This window comes from Setaria viridis, chromosome 3 (genome assembly GCF_005286985.2).
Source record: "Setaria viridis chromosome 3, Setaria_viridis_v4.0, whole genome shotgun sequence".
NCBI lineage: Eukaryota > Viridiplantae > Streptophyta > Magnoliopsida > Poales > Poaceae > Setaria > Setaria viridis.
The window spans coordinates 7,560,890-7,584,649 of record NC_048265.2 but is presented as its reverse complement, the minus strand read 5'-3'; the positions used below and the strand labels follow the sequence as shown (position 1 = coordinate 7,584,649).

General features: G+C 43.4%; 4 protein-coding genes across 6 annotated transcripts; 2 read left to right on the top strand and 2 right to left on the bottom strand.

Annotated features, from left to right (window-relative positions):
* The first annotated feature begins 1,136 nt into the window (after positions 1-1,136).
* LOC117850603 (uncharacterized) lies at positions 1,137-2,253 on the top strand. The gene is made up of 3 exons (XM_034732463.2): positions 1,137-1,274; positions 1,397-1,436; positions 1,523-2,253. The coding sequence occupies exons 2-3, from the start codon at positions 1,404-1,406 to the stop codon at positions 2,072-2,074; spliced, it is 585 nt and encodes a 194-aa protein (XP_034588354.2). The 5' UTR covers positions 1,137-1,274; positions 1,397-1,403; the 3' UTR covers positions 2,075-2,253.
* Positions 2,254-6,554: 4,301 nt separating this feature from the next.
* Positions 6,555-7,394, top strand: LOC117849908 (germin-like protein 5-1). The gene has a single exon (XM_034731644.2). It carries the CDS (start codon positions 6,617-6,619, stop codon positions 7,268-7,270), a length of 654 nt encoding a protein of 217 aa, XP_034587535.1. The 5' UTR covers positions 6,555-6,616; the 3' UTR covers positions 7,271-7,394.
* Positions 7,395-8,148: 754 nt separating this feature from the next.
* On the bottom strand, positions 8,149-15,297 carry LOC117849906 (diacylglycerol O-acyltransferase 1-1). 3 transcript variants are annotated; one of them, XM_034731641.2, is made up of 16 exons: positions 14,790-15,293; positions 13,816-13,896; positions 13,636-13,709; positions 13,472-13,547; positions 13,236-13,303; positions 12,812-12,935; positions 11,161-11,259; positions 10,912-11,013; positions 10,694-10,830; positions 10,425-10,506; positions 10,273-10,293; positions 9,620-9,682; positions 9,221-9,268; positions 8,955-9,017; positions 8,703-8,756; positions 8,149-8,621 (listed from the first exon to the last, which is right to left on the bottom strand). In XM_034731641.2, exons 1-16 carry the CDS (start codon positions 15,156-15,158, stop codon positions 8,517-8,519), a joined length of 1,566 nt encoding a protein of 521 aa, XP_034587532.1. In that variant the 5' UTR covers positions 15,159-15,293; the 3' UTR covers positions 8,149-8,516. The 3 variants fall into 3 exon arrangements, 2 of the variants coding, with proteins under 2 accessions (XP_034587532.1, XP_034587534.1); XM_034731643.2 differs by lacking the exon at positions 14,790-15,293 and adding an exon at positions 14,583-14,645; XR_011897729.1 differs by lacking the exon at positions 8,149-8,621 and adding an exon at positions 9,345-9,527 and having other exon boundaries at positions 8,714-8,756; positions 14,790-15,297.
* A 6,584-nt stretch (positions 15,298-21,881) lies between these two features.
* Positions 21,882-23,760, bottom strand: LOC117848990 (uncharacterized). The gene is made up of 2 exons (XM_072292284.1): positions 22,476-23,760; positions 21,882-22,374 (listed from the first exon to the last, which is right to left on the bottom strand). Exons 1-2 carry the CDS (start codon positions 23,282-23,284, stop codon positions 22,209-22,211), a joined length of 975 nt encoding a protein of 324 aa, XP_072148385.1. The 5' UTR covers positions 23,285-23,760; the 3' UTR covers positions 21,882-22,208.

The following is a 23,760-nucleotide window of genomic DNA, read 5'->3' as shown; positions in this document are numbered from 1 at the left end:
AATATCAGATATGGTGGGAGCTTGAACTTGAAGATGATGTTTGTTCCTGCATTACTAATAGGTGTCAAAACGAGAATGATAGCTGAATGAGAAAAAGCATAGTATAGTATATCTTTTGTGGAAGTATCACATATCATGATGTGATGACAATTAAGGTAAAGTAATTGCATGATTTGGTTAAAGCTATCCTAAAAATTAATTTCTTTGGTCCATGTTCGCTTTTGCATGTGCACACAGCCATATTTTTATACTTGCTCCTAGAACAGTGCAGCAGCATGATATTTTAACAATTAGCATGTACCTGATTGGCAGGGCCAAGACAAAACAGTGGAGGCTATGGTTCTTCCTTTATGCTTTTCTTAAGATTTTCTTCAGATGATAAGTATTTTCTCCAGATTCAGACTTAGGAGCGAGCCAGTTGGCGCGGAACGGTTGTCTACTATTTGTACTTTTGATTTAAAACAACTTTCTTGGGATTTGCTTGGATCTGCAGTCTAAAGCTTGCAGGTTCAGCATAAAAAACCCTACGCCATTATCATATGGATTGCCTAAACAATTGGCGATTGTGCATTATATTGGTATGAAGTTTGGACACAGCTCAAGTTCAGAAATTGTACTCGCCTCCAACAACAGATGTACACACATCCTTACAAAACTGTCGCCATAGCAGGTACCTACTGTAGTTCATGTAATTTGGTTAGTTCAACGAAGCTACTTGTTCATGAAAGAATTTCTTATTACTACGCTGTACCTCTCACACTTAATTTGTGGGGAGATGGATGAAGACTTCTTCAAACCACAGATGGGATATTTTTTCTGGATAAAACAGTAGTGTCACTGTCAGACAACAGAAGGCTTTGTTGTGTTATGCTGAATTTAATTGTTTAAACTTAGTGCTTATACATCAGAAATTTTCTTGGCAAAAAGAAGGTAATACGAGATCTTCAAGGATCAGGGCAGTGATGTCAAAACAAAATAAAGTAGATCAAAGAGGAATGGATTGGCGTTGGAGAAAATAAAATAGGAACGGCGTGTGCAGATCCAACCATGCAATCGTGCAAATATTTGGTAGCAGCTCGTTGGTCACCTCAATACTTGGCCTTTTCTGAGAAACGCAAGGAGCACGTGAACGCCTTCTTCGGAATAGTAAGGGCCAAAATTCACACCACGAGACCTGTATATAAGCAGGCACCGGTCGGTCAGAGAACAGTCAAGAAACATTTGGGGCTTTGGGAGGAGGAAAGCAGGTTTAACACAGGAGGAAAAATCGAAAGGTGTTCTTTTGGTTGATTTTCTTCAGAAACAAATTAACCTTGAAAGATGGTATAGATTTGTTCAGACATCCCGCCATTGCTTTCTGCTGATCCGTGTTTCCTGTTCTTCTATATCTTTGTAGTGATTCGATGGATGGATTGAACCAATGGCATGCACATCCGGTAAGAACTACTAGTATCCGAGAACTGCTTATTATATGATTTCAGGTAGTGTCGACTAATTCTTGCCATGACGATGGTCGTGCCAGGATCCTGAGGACGAGCCGGCATACATGTACCAGCGGCAAGAAGAGTACGCCATGATGCAGGGCATGCAGCAGCAATATACATTGCCACCAGCAATGGTGCCGCCGCCTATAGCTGGGCCTTCCTCGTCCCGTCCTCCTCATCCTCGTCACAGCTCCACCAGTTTCCGGGGCGGCTTTGGGGTCCCGCCGGCATTGCCCAGCCTGCCGTTCGGAGAGGTGGCAGTGAAGAACGATCCAGGGCAGCCGTCGTCGTCGAGCCATCGCATCCTCTCCTTCGGCGGGCAGCTTCCTGGCACCATCGACATTTCCGGTGGAGACTGGCCGGACGGCATCGAAGCGGCGCTGCAGTTGCCGGCGCCGGAGAGGCGGAGCCGGGCGCACTTCTGGAACACGCAGAAGCAGCACGTCGTCGCCGAGCGCAAGCGGCGCGAGAAGATGCAGCAGCAGTTCGTGGCGCTGGCCACCATCGTCCCCGACCTCACCAAGGTACATGACAATGATGCCATGTCCGGTACTGCGGTTGTTCTTTCCAAACCGATTGCGTTTGGATAGTTATTTCGAATAAATTGAGAGTTCAGACTACTGAAGTATCACACGAGATGAGGCGACATACGTACGTGGAGAGAATCTCTCCAAACTTGAGAATCACCGGCGCGGATGGCCGCCGGCCGGCCGGCCGGCCGGACAGGAGGAGGAAGCGCCGCATGCCGCAGTGTGGGTTTCGCCGTAGAGCGAGCGTGAGGAGGTGCACGTGAACCGGGCAGCCGACGGTCGGCCGCGGCCACGCGGCACCCGCACGACGGCGGGCGTGGGTGGCTTGGCCCTTGGCGGCGCGGTGCGGCAGGATTTGGAGTTCCGAAGAGCCGGGAGCGGGTGGACGGGGGACAAAGGCATCGCCTGATCGAGACAACCCTAGGTCCAATCCAGTCAGGTACAGGCGTCCAGCGGCGATCTGCGAGACGAACTCGGGGGCCGAGATCAACCGCATCCAAAAGCGGCGTGGCACTCTGTACGCATCCACTCATTTTGTTTCTACTCCATTCGTCCATGAAGAATGCAATTGTAGTATTTTCAGACATATTAGTACTATAGTAAAATGACCTTAGTGCTCTTATTGAATCAACTAGTCCATCTAATTTAGGTGTGTTGCCTTTTCAGTATTCACAGACATATATATTTGCCGGCATGCATGTAATTAAGAATATGAAATCAAATTTGACCACTTGCCCGGTCCGATATCTAAGACAACGATCTTTGTGAGATTTATTTTGAATGCCAGAGTTGTACTCTTTATGGGACGGAGGGAATAGGTTCCATTCATGCACTCGTATGATCAAGTCCGCCTTCTAGTTGTCGGTTTTATTACATTTGCCCTTACTTTTGTTGCTGCCGCTGGTCTATCGCCACCATGCTTATCGCACGATTCAAACATTCTATTTATCACTCTATTGACCGTGTATGAAACCTAGCTAACAAATTCCTTGCACTACAAGTTTTGCAGTATATCGTATTTCCTCCTTTATTATTTCTTATTTATCATGTAAGCAAGAGTATGCCTATTATTGTAGTTTGGATATTTCCTGAGAGTAAGAACTTGGGTAACAACGAAATATAAACCGACAAGCTGATCATCATCAACACAGACATATAAGAATAATGCAAAGTAAGCCATGGCTACAAACTAGAGTTAGGAAAATGTTTGGTACCTCATAGTGTTATGTTATTATGAATGTATTTATATTAAAATTAATGAACTATTCAATTGAATATTCAATAATGGACAAAAAGTGTTTTATACTCAAGGAAAATTAATAAGCATTTGCAAATATAAATCACTAGTTAAACTCATTTAATCATCTTGAACCTATGAATGATCATGCCATACAGTTTTGAAAAGAGGAGTTGAGGACTGGGGAGGGCGGGAAGGGTGTAAAGAGAACTTACTTGGGTTAAATCATAATGAGCAAAGTATATATTGAGTCAATGATGTTTCTGATAAATATTAAAACCCCAAATTTTCAGACGGACAAGATCTCTCTTCTAGGGAGCACCATTGAGTACGTCAAGCAGCTTGAGGAGAAGGTGAAGACACTGAAGGGACAAAGTGCGAGACGAAGAATGTCCAAACCCACTGTCTTCGAGAGCAAGTATCACATATCGACTGACGGTAGTGACACCTCAGGCTCCAGTGAGAGCGCCTTCAGTGCAGGTGGGTTTAGCCCGACCGTTGAGGCAAGAATCCATGGCGATACCGTCCTGCTGAGAATATGGTGCAAGGATAGGAAAGGAGTGCTGGTGATGCTAATCTCGGAGCTTGAGAAACAAGGTCTCTCTATCATAAACACCAGTGTTCTACCATTCACAGACTCGTGCCTCAATATCACCATCACGGCAAAGGCGAGTATTCTCTCTCCTGATTAATATAATCATTAAGAGAATCATATGAATATGTGATTAATAAACTACAATCTACAGATAAATGTGTTTAATCTAGCTACGAAGGGTTTAATATATACTCCCTCCGTCCCAAATTATTATTCGTTTTGACTTTTTTAATACATAGCTTCTAATATGCATGTAGACATGCGTGTATGTCTAGGTGCATATAAAAAATTATGTGTTTAGAAAAGCCAAAACGAATAGTAATTTAGGATGGAGGGAGTAGTAGTGTATGTTAACAGCCTAGTATGTTGGATGGCAAATAACTCTGATTCATTCTAAGAGAACTTGTCGTTTCAAAAAAAATTCTATGAGAATTTAATTAGTACAGAAGAAACTGTCCAGTCTTTGACTTTACGTGTTCATATGTTTGACCAGTTTCCATTTTTTGCAGATTGGAGAACGCTTTTCGACAACTGTTGAGCTTGTAACCAAACTGACCACGGCTCTTAGAGGTTTCAGTACTTGAGACGGGAAAGGAAAATGAGTATCAAGGAAAATGTAAATCAAGCCTTCTGTTTGCTTTGGAAGTTATTATTTTTTTTCTTGTTTTTTTTCTAAAGGGTAGCCGGGGAGAGTGGAGAGAGGGGATACTGAAGCACATTTGAAACGAATACCTTGTACAAATCCTCTCTCTCTGCATGCGTTGTGTTGTGTACATTCTTTCATTTGATTTCTTCCGTTCATCTTTTAAAAACAAGAACAATAGAACAGGACTGTCAGAATTCCAGGAGTACGATTTCCAAAAGCATGACAACTTACATGATTGATAAACAACAAGCACTCAGTCAAGTATAAATGCACGAGTGATAACATGATTGCATAATGCATTTCAGGAGACGCATGCACTTGAGGATCGGAGCCCATCTCCAAAAGGAGTACTTAGTAATTCGAGTGAAACCGGCCGCGACAGGCGCGTTAGTGACACACTGCGGCCGGTGGAACTCGGTGCTGGAGACTAGGAACTTTGAAACAGGGAACGGCATTCCAGCATCTTGATGTTTTTCAGTTTTTTTAGTAAAGACTCAAAACCGACCGGTGTCTGAGTTTACTGGTGCTTGCTGCTTATGATGTTCGTACTTCTTCATTCAAATTCCAATGGTGCTAATTCTCTGGCCAATTGCGCAAACTATCTAATTCCATTGGGAAAAAATGGTTTAAAACTCTTCTATCTAAAAACTCTGAAGTTGAATGTTTCGACGAACTTGCTGTTTACAATCCTATCATCAAGCAATTCATTTGATCGAACCTATAGATATGTATAGGGCTTTTTTTAATGAGTTTCTGCAACTACTGAAGCTGAAGCAACAGAATAGTGGGCCTTTTGATTGCATTTTCTGTAGGAAGGCTGTGCCTCCAATTGGTTTAGCCTCTATAGCAGTGGTTGTGGTCCAGTATGTTCTAAGGCGCTGTTGGTTCCACAGACTAAAGTTTAATCCTTATCACATCGAATGTTTAGATAATAATTAAGCGTATTAAACATAGACTAATTACAAAACCAATTGCATAGATGGAGGCTAATTCACGAGACGAATCTATTAAGACTAATTAATTCATGATTAGCAGATATTTACTGTAGCATCACATTGTCAAATCATGAACTAATTAGGCTTAATAGATACGTCTCGCGAATTAGCCTCCATCTGTGCAATTGATTTTATAATTAGCTCATGTTTAGTCATTCTAATTAGTATCTAAACATTCGATGTGACAGGGACTAAACTTTAGTTCGTGAAACCAACCACCCCTAAGTCCATCTGCAATGTCCTATACACTAACTATGAGAATGATGACACCTTGCCATCACTGTTTGTCTGTAAAAGATAAAGATAAATCACCATACCAGAAGGCATGTCAGAAATAAACGCGCAGCCATGCCTACCAACTAGGAGCGAGCTTTTTGTTAACTTGTATGTTCCGTTGGCAATTGGCATGGCTCCTTATTCGCGTTACTGCTCATTGTCTCCCAAACACAGCCTGGATTCATGCATAAGCGAGCTAAAAGTAGACTAAAAGACAAGATCATATAGAGTGGAGTACAAAGACAAACTACCTGATTAATGTAGTGAGTGAACTATACAATAGAGATAAAAGGTTTGCAATAGGGGTGGAGTATAAGTTAGTGTGGATTTGGTGCGCACATGGTGCATACACACACACACACACATATTAAATTCTACAGAATCAAAAATAAACCATGAGCATGCTGCATATATACATATACATACTATACATGATCACTTGAAAAGGTTCGTTCATGTCTAGCCTTACAATTCCAGAGTCCAGCCTCTCGCAATTAGGTTTACAATTAATGGGTAAATGAGTTAGTTGCATCATATTCTTCTTCATCCTGAGCAATTAATAAATGACTTGAAATCATACTCCTCCTGCAGATGACTTGAAATAATACTCTCCTGCAAATGGATGGGACAGCCTCATTGACTGGAGCATCATCGATTCTGAGATTATTTCCTTCCAAAGTAATCTCCATACAAATTTATTTGGAGACCATTCCCTTGTATGACATTGACCATTACGTTTGTTTGTCCTTGCGTCATACCCTCGCCATAGTTGCCCTATATATATGTGCCTGAATCACAAGGCCCAAAGCAACAAACTAACTCATCAGCATTACACCAGTATCAACAACCAATCATGGCTACTAGCGCCGTGCTTCTGGTGGTTGCTGCCGTTGTTGCTCTCGTCGCCGGCCATGGCGCCGCCTTCGACCCCAACCCTCTCCAAGACTTCTGCGTCGCCGACACGACATCGAAAGTGCGCGTGAACGGGGTCCCGTGCAAGGACCCGGCGGCGGTGACCCCGGACGACTTCTTCTTCTCCGGCGTCGACCGCGCCGGCGCCGGCACGGCGAGCCGGCGGTACGGGTTCACGGCGCTGTCCGTGCAGATCCCGGGGCTGAACACGCTGGGCGCGTCGCACGCGCGCGTGGACGTGGCCCCCGGCGCCGTGTTCCCGCCGCACTACCACCCGCGGGCGTCGGAGACGGCGGTGGTGCTGGACGGCGCCGTCTACTTCGGCTTCGTGTCGTCGTACCCGGAGAACATGGTGTACGCCAAGGTGCTCCGGAAGGGCGACGTCTTCGCCGTGCCGCAGGGGCTCGTCCACTTCCTCTACAACAACGGCACCGAGCCCGCCGCGCTCTACGCCACGCTCAGCAGCCAGAACCCAGGCCTCGTGCTCCTCGCCGACGCGCTCTTCGCCTCGGGGCTCCCCGACGACCTGCTCGCCAAGACGTTCCTCACCGACGTGGGCACGGCACACAAGATCGGAGCAAAGTTCCGGTCTTAGAACGCCGGCAGATCGATGAAGTTTCTTCTCTAGTTTCCAACTTATCGTTCATCATGCAATTTGAAATAAACATGTGCAGGAAATGCGACAGCTTGTCGCCAAAAATAGAAATGCTGATTTTACATATGGTGTGCCGTGTGCTGTGCAGGAAATGCTGATTTTACAGCTTGTCGACAGTTTGAAATTTGAAGTAAAAAAAAAAGAAGTCGTTTTCCTTTTCTCAGTTCGACCTCGGTTACCAGACAATCTAGTCCGTGCCATTTTTTTTTCATTTTTGAAAGGACCACGTGTTAAAGAAAAGGAACCGACCAAGCCAATTTACCGGTCAGCGAAAATTGACCAAACTAACAGAAAATTCAACTTGGACAGGCAATTGGCAACAAACATGTGTAACAATTGCGACCGTTTGCTGCTAAGAATAGTAATGCTAATTTTACACATGGTGATCTGCTCAACGCAATTATGCTACCCTGTTGTCATCCACTTGAAATTCTGAACTTACATGACCAAATTAAACTACAAGAAAATTCAACTTAGACATTCAGAGCTTACATGACACCGTCCCATCTCCATCATCAATTTCAAAGTAGACTCATTTCCATTTCAGACAGCACACAAACATCTAATCCAGAGCCACCGAGCTTTCAAATAACCCGTTGATTCAAAATAATAGAAGTCATTATATGACTCTTGTGGGGCCAATCAACTTCACCATGAGATTAATCTCACTAGCTTCACCACAAGAAATGTTTTTCATACTTTCTCTATTTATAATAATATATTTTCATACTAATTAGTTTGATGTGTCATTTTGATGACCGTGTTGATATTACAAATAATAAATCAAATGGAGTACCTGACGGCATCACAGATCGACGTATCAGATTACATGCATGTTTATTTTCATTCCAGCTTGATACCAAATGATGTTAGTAACATCATGAGCAGGTGGCAGTGGCACTACTAGTGCAGAAAGGGGAATAATATTCCATTACAATTACATGTAGAACATCACCTATTCACCTGAATGAAGCTTAATTATGTACAGATACAAGAGTGAGACGAGGCTAGCTATCATACACATAATAATAAGATCTACACTGGATTCCCACGAAAAAACTGGAAGGCCGGCTGTAGCAAAGCGATCAAAAATGGATGCCGTTTCGTGGAGTGCACACAAATTATTGCTTTTTCAGATTCCATATTTGATGGAAGAATGGAACACAAAAACGGAGCTGCAGAAAGTTTATTTTGTCTTCTCGATCCTGTTCATCACGTCATGGTAATACAATAGAACACACATAGGCTGCCCATATATGCAGAAAAAGAACCAGAAGATCATGTTGCCAACCTATTGGAGATACAGCAAATTAGAACAGGTTGACGTCGAAGAACAATCCTAACTGTAGCAACTAATGAAAACATGGCTCACCATTGTGTCTCTGAATTTATTTTTGAGGTATGATGTCAATATGATAAGGGGAATCTGGTAAAGGGATAAATGAAACATGTGTAAGAAAAGGTTCACGTATTAGATGGGACCACATGATGAAGTCACATTGCAAAGTAGATATCTTTTAGTACTCATAAAACAGCAGAGGATCTACCAAATAAAGAGTACCAATAAAGAAAAAAAAAAGAAATGCTGGATATTATCAACAGCATTTGGGTTGTATCCAATTACCTGCAACATGATTCCTAGGAAAGCCCAGAACTTCAGTATGCGACATGGAGCAGCAACACATAGCTGGTGTACAATTGAAAAGAAATCGTATCATAATTTGCTCAAAAGAGGCTGGACTATGAAATACTGAATGGTACAAGTATAAAGAGCAAACTTCATCCAAACAGCTTTTAAGTTCAGAACAAAATTATGTCAGGATACATTTAAAAGCAGAACAGTATATAACCAATATCTGCAGCCAAAAGGAAAATGGATAGCAAGTTTACCTCATGGAGTACAGCAGAAACAAAGAACGATATAAAAACAGCAACTTCCTGCAACAAAATAAGCACAAATGACTCTCTGAACAGCAATAATAATAACAGGACAAAAGACAAGACTTATAGGCACCTCCAACATAGCAGGTAGTCTTTTAGTAGAGACAGTAGATCCATACAAAAATCAACACATCCTTATTGCTCAATAAATTCAGATAAACCTTTTGTTACTGGAATCTTTACAGGTTTAAGACTACTTCAACTTTAGTTTCACTAATATAAGAAACTATGAACAAGCACTGATTGTTTAGGGGATCTGCAAGGCACACATTATAATGAAGCTACGGTTTAGTCTAAAGAAAACTGGAAGCAACACCAAGAAAAACATCCATGCAAATATTATTTTACCTTTGATATACCATTCCGCATGCAAGGAAAATATATATGACGAACAATCCATTTATGCACAGGCTGCAAAAATGTGGACATTATTAGTCACAAAGATACAATAGATGGACCAACAAAGAGCATTACAGAAGAATAAATTCGTATTCATGGTATCATCCATTCATTAACTTTATTCCACCTTTGGAACTTATAATAGTTTCCATAGCAAAAGTGACGTTCAGGTTTCACGCTGGAATAAGTCCATTTTTGAGCCCCTCAACTCTTCTGGTTGTCTAATTTTGACCCACAATTATAATGCCATTCAACTTTGACCCCAGACCACATTTTTGGCAGTTTTCAAGTGATGCAGCAGCTTTCCTCCAAGTTGGCATTTTTTTACACCCAACTCTGGCATGTCGTATCAAAATCAAACAGTATTGATCGTTGTTGTTGGGATGCTAGATTTAGATGGTGCTACAGTTAAGGGTCAAAATTTGACAAATAAGAGAGTTGAGGTGACAATTGATTTCATTTTTCTCAACAATTTTCAGTGGCCGGCCATTTTATATGATTTGGCTTTTCAAATGGTTATATCTAATCTGAAAGGTGTATACCATGTTTGACAGTACATCATTGCTAAAAGTACTGTTGCTTTAAAGAAAAGAAAAGCATACCATGTTCCATTTTCTCCAATACTGATCCCATTCGAGTGCACAGGCAGCAGCAGCAGCAGCAAACATCATACACAATATCAGCCATCGTTACCTAGTTTTTCTTACACTTGAAAAAAGAAGTAATACTAGGTTACAAAACAATAGTATTTTACCTCATCAATTGTTTTTGCATTCCACCAATCTTTGTAGAATTCACGGTCACCAAATCGAAGAATCTCAGCAAGTATATTTAACCTATATAAATGTATATAAGTTCAAAACTGCAAGCATGCATACTTTTAAGGGCATAACAAATAATTTTCTTCTGGATCATGGAAGTTCCAAGCGGAAGTATGAATATAGACTGATGTTTGAATAACTATATTTTGTGATTCTCCATCGATTTGAATTTGAATTATAAATAGTATAAAATGGAATTTACCATAGATGGAAAAGGCAATAGAACATGCAAAGCCACAGATAAACGTTTGGTAATGATAGCTTCAAAACAGTCTCCACAGCATTCAATAGTCCTCCCTTCAGTGGATGTTGAGAGTTCACTACAATAGGATTTATGTACTGCAAATTTGTAGCATCAGTAAAAGATTAAGAACTGCATGAGGATATTTTACAAGACACAAAGATACCTGAATGGCTTACTTGCTCAATAATGAATCCTTGAAGACCAGTAAATATCAAGTACAGAATAATTTGACGAATCAGCCAACCTTTTCTAATATGAGTAGTTCGAGGATAGCTTGGCTGCAAGCAAAACAAAAGCAGTACATTTCTAAAAGTTACGCCTTTGTCAGCTCCCCTTTGCAGCTAATTAGAAAACGCCAGTCAAAAGGCAATGAAAAAAATCAAATATCTGCTTCAGGTCAATATACATGATGAACATAAAATTACCTGATAACAGAGTGTTGGAGCCATCATGAAGTATATTAGACTCCCAAGAGTTGGAGGTTGTAAATTATCTATGTCAGCTGCGCTGAGTTCATTATCAACCTAACAGGAAAGGTTGTGTTAATCTCAAGCAACAACAGATAAATATGTAAAAGAACATAAGTGGTAGTAACTGAGCTTCTTATGCATGGGGCCAGGCTGGGCCTGGAAAACCCCACAGCTCCTGGCTGGAAGCCCAATATATCAGTATTCATTATTTTTTATAATAAAAATATATTATATTCTTAAGAACAATAGTTTTAAGCATGACACATACAGATATGGTCTATTTTAATTACCATTTTACTAATCCAGTTGGGCCAGCCAATGGTCCTGAATTCCTGATTCCCAGGCCCAAGCTTGGCACCGCACCGTGGGCTGGACAAGGCCAAACTACCATGAACAACTCTAAAAGTAGCAAAGTAAAAGGTAAAAGAGGAAATGAAGGAACAACCAGGGATGCGAGGCAGCAGACCATGAATTTTCTCAGGAACTGAATCAAAGTTCATTGTAAATTTTTTGAAGAGTCCATTTTACTACTCTGAACAATCCACTTTGTCCATTTGACCCCTGAACAAAATTTTGAATACTCCCCCAGACTATTTAATTTGGTCCAATCTATCCCCTATCGACATTTGTCTTTTTTGTTGCTCCGCATACAAGTCGAGTTTTTTAGTTCAACTTTTGTGAGCTGATAGGGGCATGATACCCTATGTTTGAAAATACTTTAAGAATTTTCATGCAATTTTGTATATCTTGGATTAATATGCTCCTAACCTATGAAAACAATCATGAAAATTCATAATGTACTTTTCTATTATAAGTTATGATATCCTATGTCACCCCAAAAAGTTGAACTTAAAACTCAATTGGTAATTGGAGAAACAAAAAAGACAAAACTTGTTGGGGGTAGATTGGCCCAATTGAAATAGTTTGGGGGAGTACATCAGGCCGAACATTGCTCAAGGGCAGTGGACAAAGTGGATTGTTCGGGGTAGTAAAATGGACCTTTTCCATTATTTTTTATGTTAATATACTGGTGACACATGCTACAACTCCTAGAAGAATTCCCAAACAGCAGGAGAAAAATCACTAAAGTAGGTAAAGAAATTTGTTAAATGATGCAAAATTTAATTTTAAGAACTAGTTCAATCAGGTCGAAAGGATTTTCATCCTCTTGTTTAGAACAGCATTCCATATGTGTTTAGAAAGTTAAAGTGAAAAGAAAGGAGAAATGCCAATATCTGCCGAGTTGGATTAGACATTGCAGGTTTCAGTTTAAGAATTGGGAAGAGGTTAAGAACCTAGTGGAATCCATAGCAAGGGGAAATGCTGCAGTGAAGAAAAGCCCCAGCTTCCCCAAGGACTCTTAATCCCTCACGCAGGCAGGAATGCACGAGAGGTAGATTATGTTGCAAAAGAAAGTTTAAAGAGTTCAATCACGTCAAAAAGATTTTAATACCATCAGGTAGTATTTCAGATGTATTTAGAAAAAAGTGAAATGAGAAAAGGTGGAATTTGTCTACTTCAGTGTGGCTAACTAATCCATTAATGAAACGAGGAGCTTAGAGAAAATACAGCATAAATAAAGGAAACAGTAGAACACACGGCATACCTTCTTGCCACTTGTGATCAATTTCCTTATGTCATGGTTTGTATGTGCAAAAGATACAAGCTTCAGCCAAACAATGCAGGCAATAAACATCAACACAAAGCCTGACAAAACTGCAGAATCACACCTGAACCAAGTTACAGAATTTGATATTAAACAAAGCAGAATGAAATCATATTTGTACAAAAGATCTATTCGCTAAAAGCTCCAAATGTGATGTGACTTTTCAAATAAGCTTATAATGGAGTTCCTAACGTCATTTGACTTTTCAAATAAGCTTAAGGTAGCCTCATGTGGACTAAACAGAATATTGTCACATGCATTTTCTTCTGCTTCTATGCTCCCTCTTGATAAATTCAATCATGATATCTTGATACAGAGCAAAGTGCATACTCGATAACATATTTCAAAGGTTACATATACTTACATAAGAATTACTAGCACTGGATATACAATTTCAGATGTTGTAAGAAAGATGTGAAGACTGGTAGCAGCCTGAAAAAAAGCAAATGATAAATCAATGATATATAAACAAATTTAAAAGAAACTCTTTTTATCAAATGCAACGAATAGTCCATATGCAATATGGAAAAATGTATAAATTGTTAATGGAAATCTGTATATCGGAAAAGTAAGGTTTATAGCTAGTATGTATCTGCTTACAGCATCAGTAATAAGATTGCGGAATGCCAGCGTTTCAACTGCAAATGCACCAAGGGGGAAAGCAGGTAGACTAAGGCTGAAAAAATAAAAGATTGAAAAGATGATAAGTTTCAGAGCTAACAAGCCATCGAAGAAGTGGACTCTAGAGAAGTATTGACTAGTACCAACACATTAGCAGCGGCCAGTCTCGCAATGATGTAGTATTAAACCAAAATCCAGATCTTATCAATAAGCCATACTGCAGAAAGCATCAGAAAAGGACAGCTCAAATAATTATAAATATGTAGTGTGTGATGAAAAAGACCGAGAGCCACTTGCTCAATGAAAGAAAGTCTGATAAGAACCTTCATTAAGTTCTCGATAATGAGCCTGCTGTTCACAGCAACCAAAACAACGATACACAGGTTGAAAAGGCCTGCATGACTCTGTTAGAAACAACAAAAAAGAAGTATTAGTTAACAGACATCTGATTAAATGGATACAAAAAAAGGAAGCAAAAATTAGAGGAAAAAGGAGAAGAATAGACTCATTCATTATGACTTTAGCATGTGAGCTGAAGCACACATGTCCTGCATCTATGACTAAAATGGTGGGGGTGCATAGGATGTCTCTAAAGGGGTCACGTCATTTGACCTCACAGCACCTAACCACCAGTACCCAACTACTCCCTCCGTTCCAAATTATAAGTTATTCCAACTTTCTTGGAGAGTCAAAGCATCTCAAGTTTGACCAAATTTATACAATAAAGTGCTAACATTCATGATATCAAATAGGTACCATTGGTTTCTTCATTAAATATATTTTCATAGTATATCTATTCGGTGCCATAAACTTTTGTAATTTTCTCTATAATTTTGGTCAAACATAAAAATGTTTGACTCTCCAAGAAAGTTGGAATGACTTATAATTTGGAACGGAGGGAGTAATAAAGTTCCTTTTTCCACATTACTCGAGACACACCATGCCACTAATTAACTACGTCGTCAAATGACGTATAAAACGAAATGAACTGCTGGGAGCTTCAAACAGGTAATAATTCCACGAGCCAATTAACAATAGCGCCATGTATGCTTCGTGATTCTCACATGCACCTGCATCACGAAATGCTTACCTTCCCCTCCCAGATTCCCACCACAAAGGCGACACCTTTATCGCACATGCACTTGGAAGCTCCCCAATTATGGTTACCACACAGCAGGCGAAAGTCGTAACTTATGAAATCGACTGATAAAGCATGGTAAGACAGTTAAATCGGCCGCGCAGCTGACATTTCGACGAACAGCTCGCGCGGCACTGAAATGGGAGGCGCTGCTCTCACCTGCTTGAAGATGGCGTCGGAGCTGAGGGGGCTCTCCTTGACCTTCCGGTGGACCGGCGCGGCAGCGCGGAAGGTGAAAGCTGAGAAGTCCAGGGCCCCTCCCCCGGCGCCGCCGCTACCGCCCCGCTCGCCGCCGGCGGACGAGGCGTCCTCGCTGCTGTCGCGGCGGCGCGACGAGGAGGAGGGTTCGCCGGCGCCCGACTCGTCCCCGGAGTCGGCCGCGAAGCTGGCGCGCGCGACCGCCGAGGCGCCGGACTTCAGCCGGCGGCGCAGCGCGGCCGCGAAGCCCTCGACGGCGCCCCCGCTCCCGCGGGCCGGGCGCGGCGGGCGGTGGTGGACGACCGGCGCCGCATCGTCGGAGTCTGCCATTGGAGGCGGCAGGGCTTGGCTGCTCTCTGCCCGCTTCTTCTCCGTGCGCGTGTTGGGCTCTCGATTCGGTGGAGACGATTGGGCTCTCGATTCGGTGGAGACGACTAGACGAGGAGGCGAAGCGGTGGTGGCGAGTGGCGATTGGGTCCTATGACGTATCAGCGAGGACAGCTTTGGTTTACACGTCGGGCCGGGAGGAAGGTGGCGTGGGGCCCACGTGTCCGTGTGCCCGGGAATATTCATCAGCGGCAAGATCCGTTCCGTTCATGGTTGGCGGGCGGGGTCAGGACGTCAGATAGCTTAGGGAAAGAGAAGAATGTGAGCATTCAAATACTTCGAAGAACAAATCCGAAATTGCAGTCCCTGGTCTCTTGCGATTTGCGAACAAGAACTCCTTAACATTTGTTTTTCTTTTCAAAACAGTACGTGCGAACGAATCCATGCGCGCAGGCACACCGAGTACCGGCACACCCACGACCCTCCCGTCCCTCTGCATCTGCTCCCTTTTATCTTTTTTCAACGCTGCCAGCGCTCGGAAGTTCGGAAATTTTTTATTGCACATTCCGGCGAAACATTAAAAATTATCTAATGTAACACTAATAGTCAGCGGTTACTGATTACTACATGAAAAATAATGTGTAAAAATAGCTACGATGTTTGATTCTAGGGTAGAAAATTCCTGTCGCAACATGAACACTATATTCCATGCAACAATAATTGCAATATCGGTGCTTAACTATTACAACCTATGTCCTGTGGCGGAGGGAGGGGAGGCACGGGGCCTGGCAACCCCTTACACTCTACTCCTCCCATTCATTCAATTAATTGTTTTTTAGGCCCATTCAAACGTTCTCTTAGGCCATTCAAATTGACACCGATGGGCAATCGTGACCCTCCATTTGACACTTCGACTTTGACTATTCGTCTTCCACCGCCGCCACTGGGAGACCGGACCGCCGTGGCCACGCCGCCACCGGTCGCCGTTGTTCAAAATTGACACCGCCGTAGCCCGCAGGTAATCCATAATCATAAATCATCTAGTGATATTCTCTTATCTAATTAACAGTCACTAGTGATTCTAAATTTCCCTTTCTAATTTCAGACAATATGAAGAAGAGAAAGACCAGCAATAGCTTTTTTAAGCCGATTGGTTCAAGTGCTAATTGTATTGAAGCCATTGCAAGCCGAGGCGGTCAGAGTAACGTGGAAGTGGAAGCTCCTAATCTGGAAGGGGAAACTCATAATGATCATGTACAAAATCCTAATAATCAGAGTAATGTTGCTGCTATCGCTGAACCAATCGAAGCCGCGGTTGCCGAGTATCCACTAGTTGTAGCTACTAGATTTGAGAGAGACCCTGGTAAATATGTTCAAATATTAGAACTGCCAGCTGATCAACAAGATGAAGCTCAGAGATTTTATATTTCAAAGGATTCATATCAACCTGTCTAGGCAGAGTACCCACTCAGTGAATTAGCTCGTCGTCGTCGATTTCAGAGTAACTAGTTCAAGCAATTTACTTGGCTAGAATATTCACCTCATACAAATTGTGCTTACTGTCTGCCATGTTTTTTATTTTCCAAGAAGCCAATTGGGAAAGTTGGATCAGATGCATTCATAATAAAGGGATTTTAGAACTGGAAGAAAGTTAATTACAGAAATGAATGTTCTTTTCTAAAACACATGGGAGATGCCGGCTCAGCCCACAATTATTAAGCTCGGTGTTTTAATAATCTTAAGAACACAATGGCTCAAATTGACAATGTGATTGTTAAGAAAAAGAGATAATGGTTGCAAAACGAAGACGAAGGCTTGCGACTATGATTGATTGCATTAGGTAATAAGATCAATGTCTTATGTCTTTCTGTAGTATTTAAATTTAACTTGCTTCCTTTATGTACTTATAGGTGGTTGACATTCCAAGGTTATCCCTTTAGAGGCCATGATGAATCACCAGGTTCCTTAAATAGGGGTAATTTTCATGCTCAAGCTTTTGGCTTCCTATAACAAGGAGGTTAATGAGGTTGTGTTGAAAAATGCTCCCAAAAATGCAAAATACACTTCACCTGATGTCCAAAAGGAAATTCTAAGCATACTTGCTCGAAAAGTGCAGAAATCAATTAGAGAAGAAAATTGGCAATAGCAAATTTTGCATAATGGTTGATGAAGGTCGAGATGAGTCCAAAAAAGAGCAAATGGCGATAGTACTGCGATTTGTCAACAAGGAAGGCCTTATAAAGGAGCGTTTCCTTGATCTGATCCATGTTAGTGATACTACAGCTTTGACACTTAAAGAGTCAATTTGTGCTGTCCTCTCGGCTAATGGCCTAAGCACACAAGATATAAGAGGTCAAGGTTACGATGGGGTCAGTAACATGAGAGAGGAGTGGAATGGATTGAAAGCTCTAATTCTCAATGAGTGCCCATATGCATATTATATTTATTGCATGGCTCATCAGCTTCAGTTGGTCCTTGTAGCAGCATCGAGGGAGGTACATGAGGTACACAATTTTTTTTCAGCATGCAAATTTCATCATAAATGTTGTTAGTGATTTTCCTAAGTGCAATGATGAGTTGCTAGCAAATCAAGAAGAGGAAATTGCCCGTGAAATTGAATTGGGAGAGCTCGACACAGGTAGAGGGGCAAATCAGATTTCCTCCTTACAAAGGCCAGGGGACACTAGATGGAGTTCCAACTATAGGTCTATTCTAAGCTTAAAAAAGATGTTTGGTACCACAGTTTCAGTCCTACGCAGCATTGCTAATGATCATTCAGTTTTGAAGTATTCTCGGGGATATGCCGGTGGTGCCTTACGAATCATTGTCACAATTGATTTTGTGTTTATTCTAATCCTAATGGAAAAGATTATGAAGATCACTGATATGTTGTGCCAGACACTCCAAAAGAAGAGCATTGATATCTTAAATGCGGTGGATTCTGTTTCTACCACAAAAGTGTTGCTTGGTGAGTTGCGAAATAATGGCTGGGAACCTCTTCTTGAGGAGGTCAAATTGTTTTGTGGAAAGCACGAGATTGATATTCCGGATCTAAGTAAGAAGTATGTTTTCCCTCAAATTATTTGAGTATGAAAGCTACATCATATTTATTCTTTTGTAAAATTGTACTTGTTCATCAATCAATCCATATCTTCCCATTTGTAGGTATGTTGATGCGACTAAATCTCGAAACAAGAGTGACAACACCACAGCCTTTCACCATTACAAAGTAGATGTGTTTAATGTTGCAATTGATCAACAACTAGCAGAGTTAGAAGATCGATTCAGTTCTCAAGTGACAGAGCTTTTGTCCCTTTGTGCTTCTTTGGATCCTATGAGAAGAAAATATATGCACTCTGGTGGAAAAAATATTATCCTGCTGACTTCTCAAGTCAAGAAAGAGCTCAATTGGAGTATCAACTGCCACATTTTCAAATTGATGTATGCAACCATCTAGAACTAAAGGAATTATCAACATTTGCTGATCTAACAAGTGGACTATTTAAAACAGGTAAATATTCATCTTATCCTATGGTGTACAAGTTATTAAGATTAGTATTAACTCTTCCAGTATCAACTGCAACCACCGAAAGATGCTTTTCAGCTATGAAACTTGCGAAGACACGTCTCAGATGTATAATGGGAGATAGATTTCTGCGAGATTGTTTGGTAATTATATTGAGAAGGAATTGGCTGCATCAATTATTATGTTCAGTACTGATGATATTATTACAACGTACGATCTTGCTGCTAGTCGAAGAGCTAAATTTAAGTTGATAGATATGTAATTTTATTTTAGTTAAGACTTGTGAAATATGTTATTATTATATGTGACTAAAACCAGCTCACATGACTATCAGTTCTACTTTGCTTTGTCCATTGCCCCCTACATCAAATCCTGGCTCCACCCCTGCCTATGTCGAGCCGTCAGATTTTTCTAAGATTCCCTGCAACATTACCATATATTTTTCTTTTCTCATTCTTATTTGTTTTTCTCTTATAGAATAGAAACTTTTAAATAAGTTCTCGGTGAAAACTTGTTCTAAACCTTCCACAAAACTTGTATTAGGGTGCTTTAGTAAGTATTCTAAAACTTTGTTGAAAATTTTATGTTGCTTCCTAGAGAACTTGTTTAAGGAGATCTTCATGAGAAGTTATCAAAAAAAATTGTCTGTATAAGTTGTGTGCTAATAAGTTTTCTACAAAAGTTTACTGTACAACTTTGTGTTTTCAAATGTTCTTCAAAGAACTTTGTTTCAAGAGATCTTTATAAGATATTATCCAATACAAGTTTTCCTTAATTTTTAAAAATTTATATGAAAAACTCTTCTAGAAAAGGTTACCATGAAAGTTGTCATGAGAAGTTATCCTAAAGAGGTATCCAAAGAAGGTATATGTAAAATTGTGTATATAAGTTAATTATAACTTTCTAAAAACCATAAAGAATAAAATTTGCATGAAAAGAAATTTGAAGAATTGTCGGAGAACAATCATGCACGGAGACTAATTTTTTGCTACAATTTTAAATTTTGGTCAATTTTTCACTAAAATTTCATTAGTTATTCATTAAGGTTAATTTGATTTGGAACTCCAGACTAAATCCGATCTGACGAGCAATACATGCATGACCATTTATTGGTCACTACATGTAGGACCGATTTTTGATGGAAATTTTGAACTTTGCTCCAAATCCCAATATGAAGTGACAAGTTTTAAAGGTGTGAGACTAGTATATATTCCCTTTAATTGGTCTAGTCCTTGAAAGTTCCCTTTTGAGGGATAAGGGTACCCACGGGTCCCCACCGACCAGGATACTAGTTGGCCTAACAAGTAGGTCCGTCTGACCATATCATGCGGGTCAAGGTATGAAGATACGTGGAACACAAGTTTGGAGGCCGGCTGAACGGATTTTGCTCGAATATCATGGGATACTTGTTGTAAACCGACTTAGATTGCTTTCCATGTAATAACCAACTAAAATTAGATCCTATCCGACTTGTAACTCTAGGTCGTCAATCTATATAAGGCGGCCAGGGACACCCCCGAGGGCAACTCGACTCATCCCACCTCAAGTTAACTCTTCGCATCTGCAATCAGCAATACAATCCACCAAACCACAGGATGTAGGATATTACTCTCTAGAGGTCTGAACCTGTTTAAACCTTACATCTCTGTGTTACCATTCAAGTTTTTGATCTTAAGATCTCCCCCACCTACAAATCTACCACCTGGGTAACCCCTGGTGGACTGCCGGTCATCAAATCCAATAGTTGGCACGTCAGGTAGGGGTGATGATGAGATCCTCCCTAGCGAGCTCGATGGCATCCCGCCCCAGTGTCATCTTCCCCGAGAGTATGAAGTACTTCCTACCAACCTGATCCAGTTCCGCTTTGGGAGCATTCTGCTTTGGGAGCATGCCGGTGGACTCCGACTCCGCCGCCTCCATCGTCGACTTAGTCTCCACTGCCAGCTTTGCATCCATTGGATCTACATCGACAGAGCAAGGCCTTCACTGAGGATCATCACGCCACTTACCCAGCAGGTCGGCGATCTCTCTCTCTCTCAGAGAGGATCTCGCGCATCCTCGTGACAACCCGCCCACCCACACCCTCCGATCTAATCGCGGGGCTAGATCGCATCAGTATCACCATTACTGAGTGTATTAACCTCTCCGAGGCAGCACTACATCCCGGAAGGTCAGCGCAGGGCTCTCCCCGCGCCCCTTTTAGCATTAAGAACTCGGCTGCCGTGTTTTCCAAAAAACTCGTGCATTCTTTCCAGATCCAATCTGACGACCTTGCTTTGCTCGACTCTAGGAAGGGGAAGCAGAAAAGAGTCGGCAGGTCGACATCGACAGCCTGGAAGAGCATCGTGTGGCAGTCCTCATCCAGCATGCACGGCATGAGCAACAGATTTAACGTTACCACGACAGGAACATCCATGAACGCTCATTCAATGTCAGCAACCTAGTGCTCCGCCGGATCCAATCCACCAAGGACATGCACAAGTTGTCGGCCCCATGGGAGGGACCCTTCATCATTAAAGAAGTCATCCAGCTCGGCACTTATCGGCTGCAGTGGGCGGACGGCTCAGGCGTCCCTAACCCATGGAACATTCAACACCTGTGACGCTTCTACCCTTAGAACATTCAAGCTATGTACTCTTTATACCCTTTACACTGAATAAATAAAACCTCAGAGGTTCTTTGCGTACCTACTACCTTCTTGCTTTCTTACCCGAGCTCTTACTAATGCTCAGGGGCTGTCCGACCTGATCGATAGACCACACCCTCGCCTATACGCTCGGGGGCTTCCCCCGCTACGCGCCGACCTCTGGGTCCCAACATTTCTCCTACCCCTCTCAAGGTTTTGCGACTAACTCACATGCGAAACCTAGACAACCTTACGTTCACCTCCTCTACAAGCTCGAGATCCACTCTCAGTAAAGTGCTGGCCAGACAAGGCTAGGTGCTTAGCGGCTACAGGCCGACCACACGGTGTCCTGTCAAACATACCAAGGGAGGGAAGAAGTTTTCCTTTACATAAGTTAATTGACTAGTTTTTTATCTCATGACACAGATTGATACACATCATAGTTTTTTCTATTACAGGTCCAACTTCTTGACTACCTCCTCCGCAGCCTGTTGATACTAGTCAGCCAACTCCGGAAGGCTATCAAGATCGAAGCCTTTGGCTACCCCACTCCGACGCGCCCCACCACCACTCGAGGGAAATGTATCTTGAGAAGCGCAATGACGTACTTCAAGCACTAGGGATTCATTTCTTTTTTGGCTGTCCTCCCAAATTAAGTTGGCGATGCCTAGGGATAATGTGTGGATGCTTCGTTTGGAGAGGCAAGTTAAAGAGTCGGAGAGGTAAAGAGAGGAATTCGTTGGATGATGCACAGTCCCTTAATGAACTCTTACGAATCCTGAATCCACCAGACCACCACTATGCCTACCCATATATGTACAGGGCACATTCTTTTCTTTTCAAAAAAAATAACGAGGAGTTCATTTCACTGTACATCGCGCTCTCTCCCTTCCCGCCAAGTTCAAAGCCACCATTTGCATTGGCAGCCGCAGCCGCAGCACACGCAGCAGCGAGGCCACCACGACGTCGTCGGCGACGGCCAACAGCACCCTAACTCGCACCACCCCGCTGCTGGGGCCTTCTTTGCCGACGCCGGAACCTTCTCCTCCTCCATGGCAACCTCAAGCCTGCAAAACCATTCAGACCTTCGCACGTCAGGATCGAGGATGACGACGTCAGGATCGAGCAAACCATCCAGCAAACGATGGGGGTCAGTTCAGTCACGTACGTCGAGACGACGACGGCGTGCTTGCCCTCGGTGGTGGAGACGCTCTCGGTGGCGGCGAACCTGACGGACTTCCTGGTCTTGCCGCCGCTGCCGCTGCACCTGGCGCAGTCGTGCCTGACGCAGAGCCCCCCCGAGCGCACCGACGACTCCGAATGCTTTAGGGCCGCTTCGCCGCCCATGGGAGGGAAGTGGGGGAACCCCGCGGCGTCGTAGTACATGTCGGCGTAGAACGCGGTGAGGTCGCTGGAGTTGCTGAGCTGGATGCTGAAGAGCGACTCGTTGGAGGTGGCGCTCCAGTCGGCGGGGGTCGTCGACCGCGTCCGGAAGATGGACGACGGGAGCCGCTTGGGGTCGTACGCGGCTCCGGCGCCCTCGGGCCTCTGCTGCTGCCCCGGCGGCACCATCGTCTGGACCGTGGGCGGCGCCCGCGTCGTCGGCTCGAAGTCCAGGTAGTCGCCGGAGCCGCCGCCGGCGAGGTCGGACGCCTCGATGTGGAAGAAGCTCTCGTAGGACGAGGAGGAGGAGAAGGACGAGAGGTCGGGCACCGCGAAGGGGATGCTCTCGGACGACAGCTTGTTGGACGCCGGCAGGTAATTGGTGGACGAGGACGAGGTGGAGCGCGCCGGCGACGCGGCGGGCGACGGGAAGGAGGTGGAGGCGGAGAGCCTGCGCTCGTGGCGCGCGACGGCGGCGGGCTCCTCGCGGTCACAGGCGCAGGTGCAGGACGCCTGCCTCCTCAGCTCGCCCGCCGCCGCCGCCTCGGGCGTGGCGCCGGAGCCGGAGCCCGCCTGATCCGGCGGGGGCGCCATCGGCACGAGCGGTCCGTGGTCACGGTCGTCGTGCCCGGTCCCCGTTCGCCGCCGCGCCCGCTCTCCGGATCAGACCCGCAGAACGCGGCGAGGACGCCACGGATCTGCGCGCGGCTCAAGGTGAATCAATCTTGATCGGGGAATGTTACAAAAGATACAAGATTGTTCAAGCAGCAACATGTTCGATCGGATCATCCTACCTGCGGAGAAGAGAGCGGGCTTGGACATGGAGGAGCAGGGGCGATTGGCCGGAGCTCGCGGCGGGCGAGAAACGGAGCTCCGACAAGGAGGAACTGTCGCGGGTGGGCTCGGTTTTATACGCGTCCATGAGAGGACGGAGCTGGCGGACGCGGCCGTTGATCGCCGGCCGTTTCGGCTGGAACAAAGAAGCTACTTTTGGCTGGACCGAGCGCAGGCAGGCGTCAAAATTAACCGACGAACACAAGCCATGGCATGGCACGCACTCGCGATCGACA